The sequence below is a fragment of the Staurois parvus genome, unplaced genomic scaffold (assembly GCF_062004578.1).
Source record: "Staurois parvus isolate SC_StPar_1 unplaced genomic scaffold, SC_StPar_1.0 ptg000155l, whole genome shotgun sequence".
Lineage (NCBI taxonomy): Eukaryota > Metazoa > Chordata > Amphibia > Anura > Ranidae > Staurois > Staurois parvus.
Window position 1 is genome coordinate 15,157,170 of NW_028317951.1, and position 23,318 is coordinate 15,180,487.

The following is a 23,318-nucleotide window of genomic DNA, read 5'->3' on the forward strand; positions in this document are numbered from 1 at the left end:
ATTTTCTTGCTTTTTTTTTTTTTTTTTTTTTTAAAGCTTAGGCTTTGAAAAAAAATATTGGATTTGGGAACGGCAAAATAGGGCAATCAAATGTGTGGTACAAAGGTTTCCTGAGCCCCCCACCCTACACCAGTCCATTGGGAAGTTGTTTTGAGCAAGCACACAACCAGAACAGATCAGATTGCTCCTATGACATGTACTGTATATATATTCCAAAGACTGTCAGGGAGATTATTGGAGATTATGAGTAGGCAAAGATTAAAACATATTACCACAGATTAGAGCCGGAGGAAAAAGTGGAGCTAGCAGGTCAGGCATACAGAGTGACTTGATTGCATATGACTCTGGCTGCAAACTTTTATTTTGAAATACTGCCTAGAACTATGTGGAATTGGAAAGTAATTGTTAAAAATGTAGTTTAATGTCTTTTTTCTGGCCACGGTCTGTAACCCCTAACTTTCTCATTCACTGCCTTTCTGCTTAAAGCCAGCCATAGATGGATTAAATCTTGGCCAATTAAGCAGGGAACTGCTGAGATTCAATTCATCTATGGGCAGGCTAGTGTACTGAAGTCGATTCATTGATCAACTTCAGTACAACTGGCCTGTCAGATTTTTTGCATGCGATTACTAACAGCAACTATAGTCACAAGCAGTAGTCATTGTGTTCTGCCGGCAGGGAATGTTATGGAACCTAATAGCGCTGCACAAGGGATTTCCACATAAACACTGACTTCTAATGAGCGAATCAAGCAATATTCTTTCCAGCAACCCGTGTATGCAGGAAAGAAAATCACATCATCTGTGGCTTGCCTTAAGCTGGCCATAGATGGATAGTCTTTCTTTGATCAGCCAGCTGGCTGATCAAAAGAAAAAAAACAATATGAACGGGTTTCGCCACCCGCACATTCAAGGTGGATAACGAAATTGCGCTATTGTATTCTGACAGCAGAACTTCTCCACTGTCAGAACACGCTTATCAGCACTGCAACCAATTGGCTGCAAGCGTTGATCACATGAAAATATACCGGGAGTCCTGTTCGAGGAGAGACTATCATCAGATTGACCCCTCAAATGGGAATAGGCACAGATATATTGAAATTTGTCTAATCCCTGCTTAACTGGCTGAATTTCGACCCATCTATGGCCATCTTAAGTGTATAAACACAGCGTCATCTGTCATAAATTTTTTTGTTTCTTTTTAAAAGTACTGTATCCCCACTAGAGCATCAGTTTCTGGGCTTCAATCTAAGATTTTGTATTGACATGTACTGCAACTAATAAAAATGATGAGGATTGAGTACAGCTTTGCTTTAAAGCAATTTTACAGTATATGTCAGTTTTGTTGGGCTTACATCTTAGAAATAAAGTCTGCTTCTTACACTTTCTAAACAGCTGACAGTGTGTGAAACTGTAACCTCTGGAGTGTTAATGCAAAGTTTGACTCAACTGTTTAAAGATGTGTACATTTGAATCACATGTAAATTATACACGTTCGAGAACTTGGAAGCTGTTGCAGAGAATGAATATTATTACTTATAAACTGGAAATGTTGAAGATATAGTCTCCTTTTTTGAATTTGGAGTCTTGGAGACTGATGTATTACAGGAAACTGATTATCTTTGACTTTAGTTTTTTCTGCCCCGAACAAGTATACAGTTTGTGAAGTAAAAACCCCTGATCTGCCTACTTTTACTTGGTCAGGGACTCAGAAAGCATTCATGTAAATGAATTTGTGTGACTTCCAACTAGCATTTTCAAAAGGTCAGTTATGATAGCACCCATATTTCAAAGCCAGAGTTCCCCTTAAATGCAAATCTTATTGCAGGGGTTTATTTGAAACTTCTATTTTTATGGCTAAGTAGACTTTCACATTTTAGCACATCTGCAGTCTTTTCTAGCATTCCACTGAATAATTTTACAAGTTATTTATTACATCTGGAAATTCTCCTTTAGAAAAATTTTTTCTTTAATGTCCACTGAGGGACGCAGTAATTATGAGAGTCTGGTTATACTGCTGCCTACAGGAGTTTGGAACAGTGGAAAATCGAAAAATGCTGTAAGCCAGCCCTTGTATAACTTCTTCTCTACCCAGCATGCCTCAACTGTTGCTAGTGTCCTAGAGGGTTGGACATCTTTGCCTCAGCTCTCTGAAAGAAAATTCAACTACATTTTTGCTAGACTTTCATTTTCAGGATTTTATTTTCTTTAATGACCTCAGTGAAGATCCTTGATAAACTGCTCTGTAGGTTAATTCAAGACACCTCTGCTTAAGCTGGTCTTTACATAGCAGCTATGTAAAGATCAGTACATCTTCAGCAACAACTTTTGAGGCCTAGCTCAGACTCCAGTGCAGTGTGGGGCTAGCTTGAAACGTGACCTTTGGGCACTAGGCTCTGCCTTTTGGCACTTTCCAGACCTTTGTGTACTGTGTTGGTTAGCCGCATAGCACCCTATGGGTTCAGAGCTGTGGCGCAGCTATCAATGTGCCTCTGTTTCTGAAGATTCATTTAGTGAGCAAGGCTGGTTGGGCTGAAATATTGGGAGCTACCTCCCAGTTGGTATTGTTGGCTGCATTTTCAAGTTCCCTTCCACTGCCAGTTTCACAGTGGTAAGGGTTAAAGTTGAGGGAACTGAATGTTGACATTATCTGCTAGGCAGAGTATTGTTTATGCATTCTTCATGGTTTTTCTTCCACCATTCAGCCTAGAGAAAGCACCATCCCACTACTGCTCCTGCTCTTGAAGCACTTCGGCCTGTTTTCCAGTCTGCACCTCTTGAAGAGGAAGATAAAGATAGTTTCGAGGACTGTGCTCAGGAGGCAGTCCAGTCCACATTTTAGTTTAAAGTGTGCTAGCCCCATTTTCTGTTCTGCTTTACTTTTACGACATCCCAGTTGTGGGATATGTGGAGAATGTGCTAAAGGAAAAGTTAGCACAAGTTTCTGGGCTTAAGTTTGGATATGGCACTGTTCAGGATCTTACTTATTCCGGACAACCTCTAGTCATTTCACTCTTATGGTTGGAACTTGCAGTCCAGGAAGCCACCAGTTATTCGCTTTTGCATGCCAGTTTTAGATTTGAAGGTGGCCTCCTTTTGAAACAGTCGCTTATTCACAGTTTTACCCCAGACTGATGCAACTCAACATTTTGGCAGCTTGGGACAAACATGCCCAGTGTCTGGATGGTCACATGCAACTGACTGGAAAGATCAGGTGTGCCCTGGCATGGTGGATCTTCACACTGGAATCAGGGAAATCCTTTCTTCAAATGGTCCAGAGCATGCTCACAAGATATGCCAGCCTGTTGGGCTGGGGATGTGTCTTTGATGTCCTCTTGGTGCAGGGTACCTGACCATTAGAGAATGAAACTCAGCTTCCAATCAGTATTCTGGAGCAATTCAATTGTCGCATCAGTGCTGGCCCTCTTGACTGCGAGGTCACTTGAACAGGATTCAGTCAGACCACCACTATGGCTGCAAGTTACAACCATCATCATGGGGGCACAAAATGTTGTGTAGTTGAAAAAAAAAGCAGATGTGATCCTTGCTCAGGCGTTGCAGCTCTGATCACTGTGCACATCCCAGGTGTGGAAAATTGGCAGGAGAACTTCCTAAGTCATCAGCCTCTGGACTTCGGAAAGTGGTCCCTTCACTTGTGAGGTATACCGGACATGGACCTACTAGGTTCCAGGTTCAACAACAAACTGGACTTATTGTCACCAGAACAGATATTCTCAGGCCTTCACAGTGAATACTCTGGTGTGGAGTCAGTTAAACCTAATTTATGCCTTTTCCTCAGTGAAGCTCCTGCATTTCAGTGATCTTTATTGCATAGGACTGGCTAAGTGGGATGTGGGACATAGGCTCCTGGCAGCTCTTCCTGGACCATCCCCCCATCTCAGCAAGTTTTTTGTGGAATTCATTCTGGTGTTTCTATATTCTGGTGTAAACCCTAGTCATTCTTTTCATAGACCCCTTGCATCCCACTCTTTGATGAAAGCGTTTATAGATGATGAATGTTAAGGTCACCTTTTCCATTGCTATTGCCTCTGTGAGGCGAGGGCCTGCCTTACCCTGTAAAGAGCTCTTTTTGTGTTACATAGGCATAAGGTTGTCTAGAGGCCTAAGGCCTTCTTTCTTCCTAAGGTGTTTTCTTCCTTCCACGCTAACCAGGACAATGTGCTTCCCTCTCCCTGTCCTCCCATACATCCCAAGGAAATTTCTCTTCACTATCTTGAATTGGTTCGTGCCATTCGGGTCTATCATTTTGCTACATACACTTTTGGACAGTTGGATTTACTCTTTGCCATTCCTAAGGGTCACTGCAGTGGACACCCTGCCTCTCGCTCTGCTATTTCCAAGGGGATTTTCCATCTTATCCTTCAACTCTACAGTTTAACGTGTAAGGTTCCACCCTTTCCAGTTAGAGCACATTCCTCCTTATCTGTTGGTGCTTCATGGACTTTTCAGCATAAGGCATCTGTTCCCCATATTTTCAAAGCTGGCACTTGGTTTTACAAAGGGGATATTTCCTACCTGTTCTGATGCCAGTTTTCATAAGGTGCGTCAAGCTGTTTTCTAGGTTCCTTGGAGCCCTTTCCTGACTTATTACTTGGGCCTGTTGGTGTTTGTTTGCTGTGTTGCCCCTCAGTTGAACTTATTTGGACGTCCTATTGGTCTAAGTCGTAAAGAGCCTGTGTCCTGTAATGTAAGATTAGGAAAATAAAATGTGTCTTACCTGTAATTTGTTTTTTTTTGTTTCTTATGATCGATTCCTATTACTGCTTGCTAAAAAAAAAAAAATAAGGCTTCCTGAGAGTGCAAGGGGTCATATAGGGCTGTTCTTACAGCTTTTTTGCTAGTATCTAATCATCTAAAGGAAGTTTCATAACCCAATGGTCCAAGACTTGACTGTGACGGTCGCGGCGTCAGACCCCAGCCCTTCTCACCAAACTCGTGACCGAAGGACTAGCCAATCTAAAACCGCTCTGTCACGTGCGTAACAATGCCACGCCCAGCTGCACCCTGCACAAAGATTTTCCAGCTAATGGACCACAATCGACGTACCTGCAGCCTGGGAGCGATTGTTACTGGGTCAGGTTAATTATGCAATTAACCCTTCACACTGCCACCACCTCCTTTTTGTACAGAGAAAGAGGAAACTCGGCAATATCAGCAATAACACTATGATGTTTGAATAATCATCTATATACCACTGTCACCGCAGGCAGGGTATATAGAGGTTTAAACACGCACAGTAGCGCTCTTCAGAGACAGGGGTTCTTAGTTTGCATTAAAGAGCTTTAGAAACAGTTCAACACTTTTTCAGATAATAGAATTTATTACTAAAAAGGTCAAAAGGTTGCAATAACAATATTTACAGAAAAAGATGTAGCCAATATATATATATACACAGCAAAGAGATAACAGAAAGAAATTTAGAGAGGTAGAGTACTTCCCAAAAGTCCTGGGTTAAGCAGCTTTCAAGGTTCCTGAGCAAATGGGCCTTATCTCCCAAAGTTAGTTTCGATGTTAAAAGCGATAATTCTTCAACTCAGCTTAGCTCAACTCCAAGCATACAGCTTTTCTAGGAACTCAGCAGGTTGTCTCCCTGAAGCAGAGAACCAATCGCCTCATTTGGGGAGGGTGTTGCAGACGGAGACCCAAGCTAGAACCAAAATCCCTCACAGTTTATATCATGATCAATAACTTATCCTCGGTGCATGTAGCAGCCTGGCCACTAGTGGATTAATATGCAGAAGCACCTGCTGAACGTCTAGATATTAAATATAACATACCTGTTTGGGACTGTTAAGGAGATATTGTTTTCAGCTCTCCTGTAGATTCCAACTAGGGGGTGTAATATATCAGCCAACTTGTATTAAAGTGACCGATCTGAATATATGCCTGGTTCCCTTGTAAGTCTTCCATAACTCCAGATATAAAATTATATGGAAAAGGGGATTTTTAAATGTGAGTCTGTTTTACAGATAGCTGGAATGTCTTTGAAGCTCAGTGAAGGACTGGTTTATGGTTTTACGATATATCTCAGATTGAGAACAGACACCTGGGCACCAGCTAGTTTGGGATTTATAATCCTGGAGCTCTCCCACTGTGCCTGTGATCTCTGGCATCTCACAGACCACATTCCTGAGGGAGGGGGGAAATTAGAGGGAAGCTGATTTGGGAGTAGAAATGATACAAGATGGAGGCCTTTGGCAAAATGGAGGTTCGCATCCATCTCTGTACGTACAATTGCTACATTGACGAGCCTGTGAGTCCCATAATGTACTCCAAGAAAAGGGTTTTACAAGTATGGAAAAACTCTATTATTGAAACCTGCTATAGTAGTTACACAGGGCAAAAGACAGCTGTAACTTGGTTACTGGCATATTTGCAGCATTTTTTATTTGCTCCAGAAACTGACTTTCTTAATACATTATCTATATCTAACACATTAAAGTTTAATGTTAGCATTAATCTTTTCTACATTTATGTAGTGCTTACATTATGATTGGTCATTTTGGTGACTCCAAAGGTGCTCAGATATTTCTATATTCCATGCTATCCCTTTCTTTTTAACTAACATTCCATGCTATCCCTTTCTTTTTACCTAACTTTTTTTAAGCAATAAAATGACTTTTGTAAAACTCTGTAAAACAAAGTGCTTTTATATGTGGGAATTTTGAACATAATTGTATGGACTGGTCATAAACATTTCAACGTGATAGAACTAAACATTCTCTAAATGTGATTGTTTTCTTTCTTTAATCAATACAGTATCAGTCAATAAAGTACAATACAAGTCATTGCTCTTGAACAAAATGAAAAATGACCACATAAGTTGAAATTACATACAGTTGGATTAGTAGATGAGCAAATTTGTAATGAGGAAAGCTAACATTACATTAGGTCAGAAATGGATGCAGTACCTATTTCTGACCACTAGAGGGGTCCTTTTATAAGGAGCAGTGTGCACATGGAAGTGTCAAATATTCAAGCTGCGTACTGTGGCTAACATTTCTTTTGTCCTATGCTTTTAATATACTATCTATCTATAGTCCCACATTTACAATTAAAAAGCTTACTTGTAAATATGCATGACAGCGGGCCTCAGTAAAGAGTCTGCCTATAATAACCATTCTTTCTCCATTCTGCCCCCTGGACTGGAAGAATGAGTCTCTCTGGTTCCAATGGACAACATGGACAGCTGCTATTTTCATTTTTGTTGCTAAATGAGGCCCATTATTATTTGAAAGGTTACTGATAAGGTAACCTAACCCTTTACTGTTACCGTAGTAAAAAATAATCTTTTTTTAAACCTCTTGCATGAGCTATATGGTCAAAATAACATTTTGTATTTTCTTTTTAGCTGTTAGAATTGCGACAAAGACTGGACCAAGCTGAAGCTGATCGGAGAGAGCTGCAGGATGAGCTACGACGAGAACGGGAAGCCAGGGAGAAGCTCGAGCTTATGATAAAAGAGCTGAAGCTTCAGATTTTGAAATCTGCTGTTAAGACTGTTAATGGGGAGTAGATGCACAGCTCACATACCAGTTATCTTTGAAACAGGGTTTATTTTTTGATGTGGACTAGGATGTGAGCATTTTTTTTTTTTTTTGCTGTGTACCATAATAGAGGGGCTACTGCCACTTATAAATAAGACGACATACACTTACATGGTTCTTAACTACTCTGACTGGCATACCTGCCAATTTCATGAGTACTTTTCAACTTGCCCTCTTAGCTAAAGAACCTTGTCCACGCTTTCTCTTCGTGTTGCTCTTTGTAATGTGCAGTAAAGTTTTGGCATCACAAGCCTATTCCCTGATATTGTCAAAGATGTTTAACGGCTTGCAAGACCTAACATAGTTCAGATGGTCCACTACTGGTTTGTGCTCTCCAGGTGAGACTTAGGATCCATATACTCCAGCATTGCATCCTGTGTGCACTTTCTTTTTCCATATGTTTGGCAGCTACTGGACAGTCGCACTTTCTTGTAGACCAGCCATGACATAATGCTGCTACTAGATTTCTCTCTGTGTTTCTATTGCTGATCTCATTTTTTCTTCCTTACATAAGATGTCCTAAAATTTTTCATTGACCATGCCCAAATTTGTGGGGTGCTTTAATGTTCTCTTTGAGACATGTTCTTCTCCAGCTCAGAAAGCCAATTGGGCTTATATGCATTTATAAAAGTACAATAGACATCTTCCAGAGTTTTATATTGACAGCTAAGGGTAGGCCATACTAATGCTGTACACCATGTAATCCTTCACATTAAATTGTTTTAATGTAGAGATCAACAGCGTGTTTGCCATAGGCTGCTTTTATCATACAGTAATTTAGATTTTTATATTTTATGGATTCTGTTGCAATCCTGAACTTTTTCGATAAATGTATTAATTTATACCGAGTGACTTCTTGTTACAGAGGTTGCACTTTAAAGCTGAACTCCAGGGACAGCGGTTAAATACACAATTAAAATACATATATATGCAAGCTGTTTACCTGCCAATATGTAATTTCCATGCTCCCAGTCTTGTAATCCAGACACCCGTGCCACTACAGCAGCAATAGCATAGTTTAGTTTTGAAAACTCCCCCTGCTAATTGGTAAATGAAAGATCAGCAACATCTTGAAGACATCATCCATTTGGTTTGTCCTACTGTCAGCATGTTTGTTGTCGGCACTTGTGCTCTGCAGAAGAGCGTGATTGGCTCCTAATGCTGCCTCTCTATTTTCCAGTGTGTGTACTGTAATGAAAAAAAAACTGCAGTAATCGGTGTTTTATTTTTACAGCTGCTTGGAGTTTAGCTTTAAAAAATGTACTCCTGCAAAAACTTAAAAACAAAAAAAAAACAATTCCTGTAGCAATATGCAGGGGCTCCTAGAGCAACCGTTATGATGTGTGCCAGCATCATCATCTCCTGTATCAAAACTTGTCTACTCATATATATCAATGACACTCTGTAGTTGTTTTAATGAGAGAGTTAACTGAGAAAGGTTCAAACATTTTTGCAGAAAAAGGTGCCACTCTTGAACTATGAAACGTGTGGCAGGTGGGGACCCTTCATATGGAGGACTTGGGCGCCCTAGATTTAGCCTAGGCTACATGGATGATCTTTTATTAGCTCAATCATGCTACTAAAATCTCATAAGACTGACCTCTGCTTATATCACAATAAATTTTATGAGCGATGCTACATAAGAGATTTCTAGTATCGCGAGTGAGCAATCCGTTTGTCATGATCACACAATGTTGCTCAACTTTCATTCATTTAAGAGATTCTTGGGCAATTTTTGACACTTACGTGTATTCAACAAAATCAATCTCATGAGGCTTATCACCCAACAATCCCTCAAAAATCTTCTGTATTAGCACAAAAGAGAGAGACTAGAAGACTTTTTTTTCTGTTTCTAAGAATAGAAAATGGCCATGTAGCCCTAGGATTACTCTGACTTACAAAAAAAAAAAAAATCATTGCCTGATGTGCTGAATGCATGCACGGAGCAATAACACTGAAGTGCTGTGTATGGGAAGACTGTCTGTAGAACCAGTTCATTGTCACAGCTGCACTGAAGTAAGCAATAAATAAGAGAATGAAATTTATGTCATGGCTATTTTGGAACTGCTCTGCATAATTTACTAAGTAACCCTATAAACATAAGGGGACCCAAAATATATTCAAGTGCACTGATGATAGTGTGCCACTCAGGTCTTCTGCTTTGAATTATGGTATAGGAACAAAAAATAGAATGACAAAATGCATCTTTAATTTTTGACCAATCTTTGCAGTTTTTTTGCAAATATATAGTATAGCTATAGACATAATTTAGTATTTTATGACATTGTTTACTTAATATTTGAAGTGATTTGCAAAAGGCTCCTCCTTCCACTGTCACAGCTGGTGAGGCATTCTGCTTCCAGGTATGGAGGATCATTGTTTAGGCCTGCACACTCACATGACAAAAGCAGTGACATAACTTCTCCCCCTGGTCGCCGACCAAATTTATTTTATTTCCCAAAGGAGGAAGGAGCATCCAAAGGGTGCAGGAAAGGGAGGGGCCTTTACAGAGACATGGTGCCCTGTATGCATAAGTTGTCAGTGTCTCTTTAACGGTCTCCTATATATGCATTGCCAAAATCTGGTAAGCACTTTTGATATCCAAATGGCAATTTACCAAAAATCTTTTCTATAAAGTAAAGATGAACATGTTTTATGCTGTACATGTTACAAATCAGGAGCACATGGATATGGAAAACTCTTGAGTTTCCGCTTTGTGTTTAGCTCTTTGTTAAAAATTTCCATTCCTCACTGCAGATCCTTCACAAATTGTTTTCAAGACTTCTTTAAATGTTGAGTGATTTGTAAATCCACCATATGGCTCCTAAAGTGAACTCATTTATATCTTCTGCTATGACTAATTGTATGTTTTACAGCTATGACACCTCCAGCTCCATCATGTAATGAAAAATAAGGTGCTGGACATGCCAAATTCACAAAATTAAGTCTTCCTTACCCTATTTTGTGTTTCACTGATCTGCTGACAGTCATTCTAATACACTGGTGTGGTGGCACAGACACTTACATTGTAAGGGTGTTTGTTTAAATTGGATATTACCTGTGCTCCCAGAGCCATGAAACCAAGAGTAAGTTCCAGGCATATATTTAGTCATTTTAACAGCTCCCTCCTGTTAAAGGAAGAGCTGCGCTGCTGCTACATGTTGGTTTCTGTAGGCATAAGCACCAGCTTGGCCATCACTGTAACCAGATAGCAATTACCAGTCTCGTACCATTATGAAACCAGTGACACCTTAAGGGGCACCTGTCTTTTGCATGCACCTTGAAGTCATTTTGTTGGATTAAATTATATGGTAGTTTGAAAGGTCAGCATGACTAGTGATTCATATTAATCATTATTCATTTTAAAAAGTTATGAGTTATTTAAGTGAATTGATATATTATTTTGAATAATATCTCGACACAAATTGGCTGCTGCTGTTATCTGTAAAGCTGTTAATAGCCATCAGGTGTTTGATCGTGCAGGCATGATCCAGTCACACTTAGATAAAGCTGTTACTTGCTTTCCATACTTGCAGGTTCAGCTCAGTGGAACTTTGAATTATTGAATTATCCTCTATAGAGTGGGGAGAAGGGGAGTAAGAGCTGAGCCCAGGTTATCGGCAATGGAACTCTAGGGAATGGGATGGGTTTTCTAATCTGCTAAGTCAACTGTTTCAGCATTGAGCAGTTGGTCACAGATAGGAAATAGTCACCCAGTCTGGCAAAAGACAACCAGATCAGAAGCTTGTCTTTTGTCTGTGGGTACCATAAAAGACAGGTGCTCTGATATAGTTTGGGGTGTAATCAACTAGCAGTTAGATTTAGATAAAACATATCTAAATTTCCTGACTCCAATGTAGTCCTATGCTAAATTTCCTGACTCCAGTGTAAGCCTATGCTAAATTTCCTGTCTCCAGTGTAAGCCAATGCTAAATTTCCTGACTCCAATGTAATCCTATGCTAAATTTCCTGACTCCAGTGTAAGCCTATGCTAAATTTCCTGTCTCCAGTGTAAGCATACGCTCAATTTCCTGACTCCAGTGTAAGCCTATGCTAAATTTCCTGTCTCCAGTGTAAGCCTATGCTAAATTTCCTGTCTCCAGTGTAAGCATACGCTCAATTTCCTGACTCCAGTGTACGCCTATGCTAAATTTCCTGACTCCAGTGTACGCCTATGCTAAATTTCCTGACTCCAGTGTAAGCCTATGCTAAATTTCCTGACTCCAGTGTAAGCATACGCCCAATTTCCTGACTCCAGTGTAAGCCTATGCTAAATTTCCTGACTCCAGTGTAAGCATACGCCCAATTTCCTGACTCCAGTGTAAGCCTATGCTAAATTTCCTGACTCCAGTGTAAGCATACGCCCAATTTCCTGACTCCAGTGTAAGCCTATGCTAAATTTCCTGACTCCAGTGTAAGCATACGCCCAATTTCCTGACTCCAGTGTAAGCATACGCCCAATTTCCTGACTCCAGTGTAAGCATACGCCCAATTTCCTGACTCCAGTGTAAGCATACGCCCAATTTCCTGACTCCAGTGAAAGGCTATGCTAAATTTCCTGACTCCAGTGTAAGCATACGCCCAATTTCCTAACTCCAGTGAAAGGCTATGCTAAATTTCCTTACTCCAGTGTATGCCTATGCTAAATTTCCAGACTCCAGTGTATGCCTATGCTAAATATCCTGACTCCAGTGTAAGCATACGCTCAATTTCCTGACTTTGCTATGCCTATGCTAAATTTGTAGTCTTTTTTTTACTTTACCAAACCTCAATTCTGTAGTACCTGATTATTGACCGTTATCCTACTCATTGCAATACTGTCTCTGGACAGCTCTTTGCAAACCAGTATGTGTACAGCTAGGTTTATACTCCAGGATGATATCAGATGGGCACTAATCTGGACTGGCCATAGGTTTTGTTTTTGTTGATCTACTAGCCCAGTTCTCTGAGGAATGATGTGACACATCCTTTGTGCTTTTTTTTTTTTAAGGGAAACATAATGATTTTATTCTTTGTTGGTTTTTAAATAACTAATGTTACAACTTTTTTTTTTTTTTTTTTTGAAGTGGAGCTCTAGGCAAAACATTTTTTTCGTTTTGAATAGAGAAAAGGAGGGCTATAACCCTTGTTGGCTTTTTTGCCACCTGTGCCCCATTGGGGAAATTTCCCCTTACTTCCTGTCCCTCAGCAAAACAGGAAGTGAGAGGAAATTCCTCTGAAATGAGGAATCCCAGAGTGTCACTAAAATTAGTGTTCCCATTGGAAGATTTCCCCTTTATTACTGTTCTGATGTCAAACCTAAAAAAGTTTTGCCTTTAGTGTCACCGTATGTGTATAAAATCCATATGTTCCCTTTTAAAAGAAATTTTATAAAAACCCATCTGATATTGCCCTTTATGCGTGAAACAAAACAATGGTAGCCAATACTAACCCATTAGTTTCATTACCCAAGACCAGAATTACATGAACCAAACCTGATTTGACTGCAGAAATACTACTAAGCAGTAGTTGCTGCTAAAAAAAAAAAGAAAATCATTATTTGCTATTGTCGCTCTCTGCATAATTTCCTATGTTTTATTATACCCAGTCCAGTTTTCTTCTGTTTTTTTAATTACAGCTTTGATTAAATATAAGTCTATTCACAATATTACACAGTGCATTTTTTCCCTTTTCAGATATGAATAATATTTTTTGTACTATTTATTACAATAAGTTCTGTACATACACAATGATTTATTGTAGAATAATTTTAGCATAATAACAATGTGAATTAATGTCATTATTTTATTTTTTACAAAATATCCTTTTGAACTTATGTAGGTGCCATTGTTTTCATTTCCTTGTTGATTAACTTTTTATTTGCTTTTGTAAAATTGTACATATTATAAAGATTTTATCTGGATTGAGATGACCTTGCTCTTAAAGCGTCCGACCATACGATGACTGCTTATGTGTTTATTCTCCTCAGGCACATTTATATGCCAGCTGTAAAGACAATATCTGCTATATCGTTATGTGGTGTATTTGTTATAGCATGCTTCTTTTTGTATATTTGTGTAAAGTGATAATGGTTTTATTCAGTATTTTTGAGACCGATGCAAAGTTCTGTCAGTGCTTTAGTTTGGTTTTATAAAACGGTTTGGTTTGATAAGCTCCAATTAGGAAGGGGCTCGAAATGTCATGATCATTTTGTCTTCTTTGTAGGTAAATAGGTAGGAAGAGGGATACACAACCATTTTGAATTTTATAATCATGCTTGAAATAAATAAAGCCCAACTTTCTCATCTTTTTGTCCACAAATTACAGTGGGCCTCTTGGAGGCCTTGCTGTTTGTTGTCTGTAGCAACCAAATTCTTCCTCTGTTTACTCTAGTGAAGTTACATAGTGAAAATGAGAACCTGGTTGATATGGACAACAAGATCATCTCCTTAGACACATGTGATCATAAGGCTTTAATGCCTTTCACATCCCTTACCACACTGAAGGAAGTTACCCCACTGGGACCTTTTGTATGTACTCTGTGTAAATGGGACCCTTAACGGTGTTGTGGGGGGTTGCTGTGGCTCTTGTTGCACCCCAGACTTTCATATTTAGCCACTGATTTTGTAAAATCAATTGACACACTGTATACTTTCAGCTAAATTGTCCATTTGTGCTTTTTATATAACTGATGAGATTTAATATTGCTGGGTATGATGACAACCTCATATACTTTTCTGGCAATATGCTTTTAGTTTCAGGAGTTTTTCTGAAATGTATGAATAAGCTTACTTGTTTGCGAAATGTGATTTTGCCCATTGAAAGTTGGGTATTCTAATCGTTTTCTGGCCAGACAATAAGATTGGAAGGTATATCTAACCAGCCCTAATGGACATGAGTTCACTTAGGCAATAACATTTTTTTAAAAATTAAAAAAAAAAATGACGTCACCATTGGCGGCAATGGCAATAAAGCACTGCAATATGGGTTAATCAAAGGCTGTGCAGTGAGCAGACTGACTTATTTACTCAGGGAAGCAGGAAATAAGCACTTTCAGGTGTTCCAACATCCTAAATACTGGCCTTTATAGGCTTCAGATAACAATATAGGACAGATCTGTTGTCTGCTATGTTGTAAAGTCAGTTATTTTTCTATAATTCAGCGAGGCATTTTGTGTCCTCAACATATACTTCTATATATAAATTTTTATTAATGTGAAAATTATTTGGATCTAGATTAGCCATATTAATATTCTATTAAAAGAAAAACCATATTGAGGTAGTAATGTTAAATTAAAATTCTGAATCTGGGCTGTGATGGCATCAAAACTGCCCCATGATTGATGCCCACTAGAATCACTTGACAATTTGCTAATTAGTTGTTAGCACCATTGTAACTTCAGAGCTTCCCATGGCCAGTCAGCCCTTGTCCTTCCTGCTTTTGAACTTCTCGAAGGATTCCTTTTTGTAAGGTACCTCTCTGGAGACCTGCAGAATAGCTAGTTGTGCAAGCGTTTGAAACTGATTTAGTATAACGGGCTGTATGAACAAGCCCTTGCTGCTAATACTTGGTTGTTTTGTAGTTTTCAGTAGTTTTTACATTAATACCAAAACAGAATTTTTATTCAGCGTTCTTTGTAATCTTGTAGAATGAGTGAAAGTAGTATCCTTTTTTTCACATGAGATATAAGCTGTGTACGTTTTATAGGTCTGTGCTCTCAGCAGCACCCTGACAGGGCCTGCTAGCCCACAACTAGCTCCTGCTTAGGCCTACTGTCCTGTACACTGAAGGAAAGATTTTAGTGGCTTTTCGCCAATTTGGACAATTGTAGGTTGTGTCACAATTGGGGCCTAGCCACTGATTGACCTCAGGCTCCCTAGTAGCAGAGCTGTTGGCTCTCTTACCATCTCCTATTTTGTGATGCATGTAACAGTGTTCGCCTGAGCTTTTCCTTCTGTTAACAGGCCATACTAGGACTAGTAAAATCACAAATCCAGGGAGCCACGGATTTAATATGCCAGCCTTTCAACTTCAGGAGCTTCTAAATGCTTTTGTTACATACATTTGGCTGTTTTTTTTTTAGGCCAGTTAGTTTGATACAAATGCTTATATTACACATGTAGTGCTAATTAGTTCTACTTCTACAAATGACACTGCCTGAGTTAACTACAGTCAACTAAAATGGCTGCTACCCCCAGACTTACTAAGATTTTCCTAGCCAATATTTTAGAAATGGAACTATGCACGCTAAGAAGAATGGGGCAAATGAAATGTACTTATTTTTGTATGGCTTTGCTTTTCCCTGTAGCATAAAATCTGTAGCGTAAATTCCAACAAAAGCTGCATTAGGCAGACACGATATTTATAGGAGACAATGGATATGTTTGAGGTCTGTACACAAAGCAATGCTTGTCTTTTGATATGTTGTCACTATTTTATCTGTAGTGGTCGTGGACCTCTAGAATAATTGGATAATTTAAAGAACGTGGAGACCTCGTATACTTGGGCACCAAAATTGGTGTATTGTGCATTTTACTGTAGACTTTGGAGCTCTTAGGGAAGCCATAGATGATTAAATATCCGCAGGTGGAAAGAAAAAAAAAATTGCTGAATTTCCCCATCAACACAGTCAGTGTTGATTTGGGAACCACTCCCACTGTGCTATTGTGTTCTGTATGGAGCCTTCCTGGCCAGCAGAGAACAATGATTACTGCTAGTGGCTATAGCCGCCGGCACAAATAGCATGTAAAATCCAGTTGGTTGGTTGTACTCAAGTCAATCGATGGATCGACTTGGGTACAACCAGCCTGCCCATAGATTAATTGAATCTTGGCTGATTTAGGAGGGATCCATCTGTGGCCAGCTATTCAATCCATCTATGGCTGGCTTTAGTAATACTAGTCCCTCTACTTGTGGCCAACGCTCCGAAGATTTTTTTATGTAAGCCTTTCTCAACCATTGTACCCTTTAAATACAATTTACAGGTCTCTGGAAACCCCTACTAAATGTGTTTGCAGTTCATGGTAAATTAGCATTAGTTAGGAAGGTAGCAGGTTTTAAATAAAATAACTTGAGTACCTTGTATCTATTATATGACACACAGGACCAGTCCCTTTTTAAACACTCACATTCTGTATACATCAGTTTTAAAATTAAATGACTAATAGCAGAAAACAATTGCAGATGGCAAAAAAAAAGATTGTGGTGCCCCATAACACTGGTGATCCATGTAGAAGCAACCCCTTAATTTGGTGGCCAGTGGGAATTGCCACTCTTGCTCTAGGAAACCCCATCTACCTAAGGAAAAAACAAAGGATTCCTGGGAATTCTGGTTGAGAGAGGCGGATAAATGTTATGGTAAATGAACTGTAACATTACATTTGCAGCTAAGCTTAGAAGACATGTTGTATGTATGAGGCCTTAGTTTGGTACAGTATGTACATTTTGTTCCACTAAACTACAAAATAGATTACACAGCAGCTCAGGCCACATATTCTTTTACTTATTTTACATATTTTCTTTCATATAATTTTTTTTTTTTTTCTTCTGAATTTGTTAAATTAGGGGTGTTATGGCTGCTGTTTTGTTTTTGGAAGTGCAAGCTGCAGGGCTGTCATTTTTATCCTTGATTCTTTACACAGTAAGTCACTCATTTTGGACCAGCATGCAACTGATATGTACAGGTTGTTCTAAGGTGAGAGATGTGAAGGATTTGCAATGACTTTCTCATTCACCTTGAAAAACAAGTCAGCAAGATAGCTCTAATTTCTCTTTTAATTTGTTGATTTTCAAGCAGTATTAAACCCAAAAGCAAATATTTATTATATTGCAGCTTACCAATTCTTAGATGTGGTGTGTGCATTAGTTTGCTTTTTTGAGGCTTTTTTTCTTCTATTCTATTTTCAATTGGCAAACCATCCAGCAAGTCTGTTGTTTTTCAAAAGAACAAGATCTCCAGCAAAATGTATCAGTTTACATGGATGAGACAAACCGCTTAATGCTGGCAGGGGTGCTTACATTGATCAGCTTTTATTTATTCATGCAAAAACATTTATCCCAAAAGGAAAATAAACTTTTTTGCTGTAACTGATTAGAAAGTGTGAGCTAGAGTTTGGATTCCATTTTTAGTGTATTTAAATCTGCTAATACGTAACACTACCTTGTCCCCCCCCCCCCCACCTTCCTCAGACTGACAGTGGGCTGTCTTCTGTGCCTCTGAGTTTTGTCTAATGCAGGAGGTGTGTTACTGGTCAGATCACCAGGTGAAAACAGAGGGAAGAAAGCCAAAGAAAAAAAAAATGATACAGCCACCATATCTAATGATTGGTTAGCTGCAATATAATACATTTTTGGGTTTAATACTGACTTAAACTGTAGTGGTATTTTTATTTTTTATTTCTGAACTCATAATAGTTCTGGCCTGTGAAATATGTGTTCAATAATACTAATATTAGCATATATGATTGAATGCCGTGGGGCAAATGTGTAGAATGGAGCTATTACCTATAGCATGCAGCAAGCTATTATCTGTCCAGTGAAACAAGGAATTTAGTTGCTTTAGGTATTGGCGCTATGTTTGCTCCAATATTCACAATGTTCAGATTTTTACAGTACAGATACTAAGGTTTTACAATAAATAGTTCTATGCAGTTTATTCTTATTGCATATTTTATGTAGTTTTGTGGAAGGACAAAGATTCCTAAAGTGGAGAATGTATTAACCTTCTGTTTGTTATTAAATGTAAGGAAGCCAGATTATAACTGTATTTTTTCATTTTTCTGAAGACATACAGTATAGGTGAAAAATGATATCTTATAGTTGCTGTTAATTCACTGTTATACCATAGACTGCCACTGTGGGGCATCATACAAATAGCAGACACTTGATAATACGTGTTCTTGCACAGTGGTCTTTTATTCACATATGAATGAATATAGGAAATACAGGACAATACTGGAGATAATACTCTACTATTAAATATATACATACTATATGTGCTGCTAAGAGAAGAAACATCTTTTTCATTTACATCTACCCCCTTTCATGTTGTGCTTCCATTATTAAAAGGAGTGTGAGCACAAATTAGATTTGTGTATTTGCCTATTTTTAGGCTTTAAGCTTGTTGCTAGAATGCTCTTCCCCCTAATCAGTAACACCCAATCATACAATCATATACGTGTCTTGTACCTCAGTTAGTGCAATCTAAGATACAGTGCTCTCTCAGTCCTACTGCACTATGGTGGCCTTGTATGCTTGTTGGTGAAGCCCACAGGGTAAGACTGTGAAACAGGAACACTGTTGTAGCAACTTTATTATATTCAAGTAGTTTGTACTGCATAGCTGAGCTTAAACGATAAGTTCACCTTTTGAGAAAAATTATAAATGCACATATCTTTGCAGGATAAAAATGTACATTTATTATTTTTCCCCTAAGGAGCCTGCAAAGCATTGCACCTGTGATCAGTGGATCAGGGGTGCAGTGTCAGGCTCCTGCAGACAAGCTCTGCAGCTTTCAGCCTATACCTGGTATGGGCTGACTGTTTACAAGCTGCAGGGCTTGTGAATGAACTACGAGAGTGCTCATCAGCACCCTCGCAGTCCAATCAGAACTACAAACTGTCAGCCTCAAAGGCTGAAGGTAGTTGTAGTTCATTCATACCCAGGATCCTGGGAATGAATGATGTGGCCGTGTGGGCAGAACCCCGCACAGCTGCACTGTTTTCTGAATTGTGACAGCGGGTGCAGGAAAAAGATCCCTCGCCCACTGTCACAATGTTAGCAGGACTGGAGAAAGCGACGGCAGTCGCTGGAACATATTACATGTTCCACCCATATTTAGGATGGACCATGTAACATATTCCAGCTACTACATGTTCCATCCTAAATATGGGTGGAACATGTAATATGATCTAAAGCTGAACTTATCCTTTAAATGATTGCTATTTCTAAAATTTAGGATATTTCAATACAAAAACGTGCTATATTGTCAGCACATGTTCTAGATTTAACATCAACAAAATCACATGATTTCTTCATTTATACAGTTCAAGTGCGTTACTCAATTCAAACGATTAAAATTTAATTTGCATTGTTGAGCGTTTGGATAATATTGTTTCCACTGGATCATTAGGTGTGCAAGGACTAATGAAAGTTCAGAAAGCTATCTAATCTATCTAATAAAAGATGATTTCTGATTGGTTGCTATGGTCCACTGCACTTTGCAAGCAATTATTGCTTTTTGCTCTGCCTTAAAGAGTAACCCCCTTTTTACCTTTCCTCCCAAGCATGGTGCTGTTTCTTCCTCTCCTCGTTCATCAGCAAATGGTGCTATTTGGAACTGGCAACTACAGCACGAAAGCCAGTGGTAACAATCTAGCAGTGTACCAGCCAGGACCACTAGTGAGTTTTCACAAACCGGATCAATGACTAGCAATGTGCCGCATAGCAGCCAGCCAGAAAGAAGATATTCCCACAGCATAATGGAAGCTGGTGGCCCTAGATTACTGCACCTTGCACATCATCATATCATCATTTTCTTTGAGTTGCCTTATTGAATCAGGCTGACCCATGTCTGCTACTTCTCAGATAGCTACCAATAGGTGTATATATGTGTGTGGGGGTATATATATATATATATATATATATATATATATACACACACACACACACACACTGACTTTGTTAGCTTTAACTTTTAAACGCATGCCAGCTTCACAGAATTGCGCATATGACCTAGGACAGCTAGGCTATTCGCATGAAAACAGTAACTTGTTTATGAATTTCTGTACATGTAAGGCACTGGATAACATACACATACATACATGTTCACAACACTGCTCTAGTAGAGAAAAATTCGAGACATGACATGGAGTAGCACACTTAAGTTTAAAGCCATAATTCAAATTAAAGGAGGTTGTATGTTTTTGGGGTTTTTTTTGTTTTTTACTTGTGTATTTTATTATAGAATATATTAAATGTGTATTCAGTTTATTTATTTTATCTTCATGTGGCTTGATATTTTACCTTTTTGAAAAACAAAGGCATATTATTTTAATGGATGTATATTTTTTTCTGATTTGAAGATATTATTTGATAATATGGTAGTTACAGGATTATGTGTATAGATATGGATGTGCAATATGACCACATAGTTCACACACCCCTTTTCCTTGTTATTGTAAAAAAAAGAAAAAAAAAAAGTTAAGATATGGATACATTTGCTGCTTTCTTGCTTTTATATTGTGCACGCACAGTAACTGGTTGGCATTTGTGATGTGCTCAACCTGTTCTTTGTTCAGCAGCTGGTTGTATAGAGATCATACTGTGATTACCATAAGCATGGTGTGCTGGTTTATAAGATAAATCTGAGCAATGGAAATAGTAGTAGTGCCTGTGTATCAAATGCAACCAGATTCCAGCTCTCACTTTCCTATTTGTGCTGATCATAGAAGAGGCAGTATTGTATTGCTTGCCAGGAAGAGCACAGATCATCACTTGCAGTATGTGCTCTATACAACTACTTGCTGAACAAAACTCATCATACTTTGTGTTCCATGAACAATGACAGATCTTTTTTGTATGCAGCCTAAAAATCCCAATAAACCTGCAGATCAACGCACATTTGCACAAGTAGTTGGCATTCCTGCATTAAATAATGCACACATAGATTTACTCAGTAGCTGATCATGCATTATTTCAATGTGTATGCCTATTCCAGAGTGAAGATAAAGAAAGATGTTATTTTTCCGTAAACCTATATTAAGTTCTCATGCATACTCCTCAAAGTTATTTATGTTGCATGATGACATAATGTAAAATGTGAACTACTGAATAAAGAGCATGTATAAAAAATTGCAGACTTTTGTGATGACTGCAAAATGTCTAAATCGAAGAATGCTGCTCGCTGGCGGCGGAATTCTGCGGTTTAGAATATTTGCCAATGATGTAAATATATATCATGCTTTAAGTAACTGTGATTGTGAATTACATGACTCAGAACTGTCCTCTACCTCACAAGAAACTAACAGGTGTTTTATAAGGTTTGAAATGACAAAATGCATTTATCTGGTCAATCAGTTTACAAAATGTGGGAAAAAATAAATATATATATATATTGCAACATTACATACTGTGCTTTCTGCTTATACCTCAAAATGTATTTTTGTGTTGTTTTCCATTGTCATTCCTGTACATAATAAAGACCAATGTTGGATTAAAATCTTAATAAAACATGATGTGGTAACTCTGTCGTTGTATTTGTAAGCTTTAATACATTCTGCAGAACACAAGAAATGAAAATGCACCAGCTCAGCTCCAGACGATACTGTGTCTCCAATGGGGCATATTCCCTCACTTCCTGACACCTTGTTATGGAAGAGGAGGTGAGAGGAAATTTCTTAAAATCCTCTTAAATATATACCCGATTTTTACCCCACAGAATCCAACCAGTCCCCACCCCGAGATCAGATTAACGTATTATGGTATTAAGTTTTTCTTGCTCAAAGACCTTGTATGTAGCACATGCCTAGTAATAAAGGGTAAGTTTCCTATAAACTATAGTGGAATCATAGTCTGCGAAATGTCCTGTTTCCATTATGTTTGCACCAAGGTGTTTAGTGGCATTTTTTTTTTAGCACACTGGACCTTTTGCTACAGTTGGGTCCATCAGTTGTAAACTCGGAAACCCAGAGCTGGATTAAGGCAGAATGGGGCCCCAGGCAAGGTAGCTGCTTTGGCCTCCCCATCCTTTTAAATAAAACAGAGAAGCCACCACATCTGTACTGGCATGTCCCACCCCATCAGATACCAGAAAACTGCAAGTGCATCCTCCCTTGTGAGAGGGGTGTACAGCTTTGACCAGTGGTGCTGTCCCACTGGTTTACTGCAGGAGCATGAAGATTGTGATTGGATCCCCTGGACATCCAGCAGGCTCTAGACTTTACCTAAACACAGCGAGTTATTTGCTAAAACTTAGACGTGAAAAATCTAATGCAGTTGTGCATGGTAGCCAATGAGCTTCTAATTTCAGCTTTTCAGTTAAACTTTGACAATAAAACCTGGAAACTAATTGGTTTCTATGCAGAGCTGCACCAGATTTTGCACTTTCAAGTTTTAGTAAATAACCCCCATAGTTTACCTTAGGTACTAGCTCTCTTCCCTCCTTGCAAACTCGCTAGCTGGAATTTTTTATTTTTTTTTAAATTTCAAAATATAAAATTATTCTGACTTGCAGCCTTCTGGGAAATCTGCAACACTACAAGCAGGAGACAGTTTCCAGTGGGTACAAAATCTCACAAAAATGTTGATTCTCATGTTGCCAAAACCATGGCAAGTTTTTTTTAAAATCACTTTCAATGAGTTTTGCATAAAACATTACAAAAGCGATAGAATAAGGGCAGAACTCACAAAACATAACCCACGCAGAAGCTGCTGCCCTGAAAATCTCAGAGTTACAAAAAAACATAGCATACACCTTATACCTTACTGTCAACTAAAAAGGAAAAAAAATTTGAAAAAAATGAAAGTGCACGGCTTGAGCACAAATATTACACAGGAGCATTAATACCCATTTGGGTACTCGCGTCACCCAAAGTAGTGCTTGGAGGACTTTATAAAGCTAGTGGAGTGGCTGTTGAGGGGTTATCTAACCAACAGGACCAGACTTTATTATAGGGCAACCTCTATTAAGGTATGTATCTTGATACAGGAGTATACCTACTGCATCCAAAAGCGGATGGAAGAAGGGGAGGACTTCTCTAACCAACAGGACCAG

The 23,318-nt window shown here is 38.7% G+C and overlaps 1 protein-coding gene across 1 annotated transcript in view; it reads left to right on the forward strand.

The window, feature by feature from the left end:
* Window positions 1-21,791, forward strand: part of SKIL (SKI like proto-oncogene) — a 79,394-nt gene extending 57,603 nt beyond the window's left edge. The window contains exon 7 of the mRNA XM_089675489.1: window positions 7,372-21,791. Coding sequence (XP_089531615.1) covers window positions 7,372-7,536 — 165 coding nt within the window. The 3' untranslated portion in view covers window positions 7,537-21,791. The remainder of the gene's footprint in view (window positions 1-7,371) is intronic.
* Window positions 21,792-23,318: the final 1,527 nt, after the last annotated feature.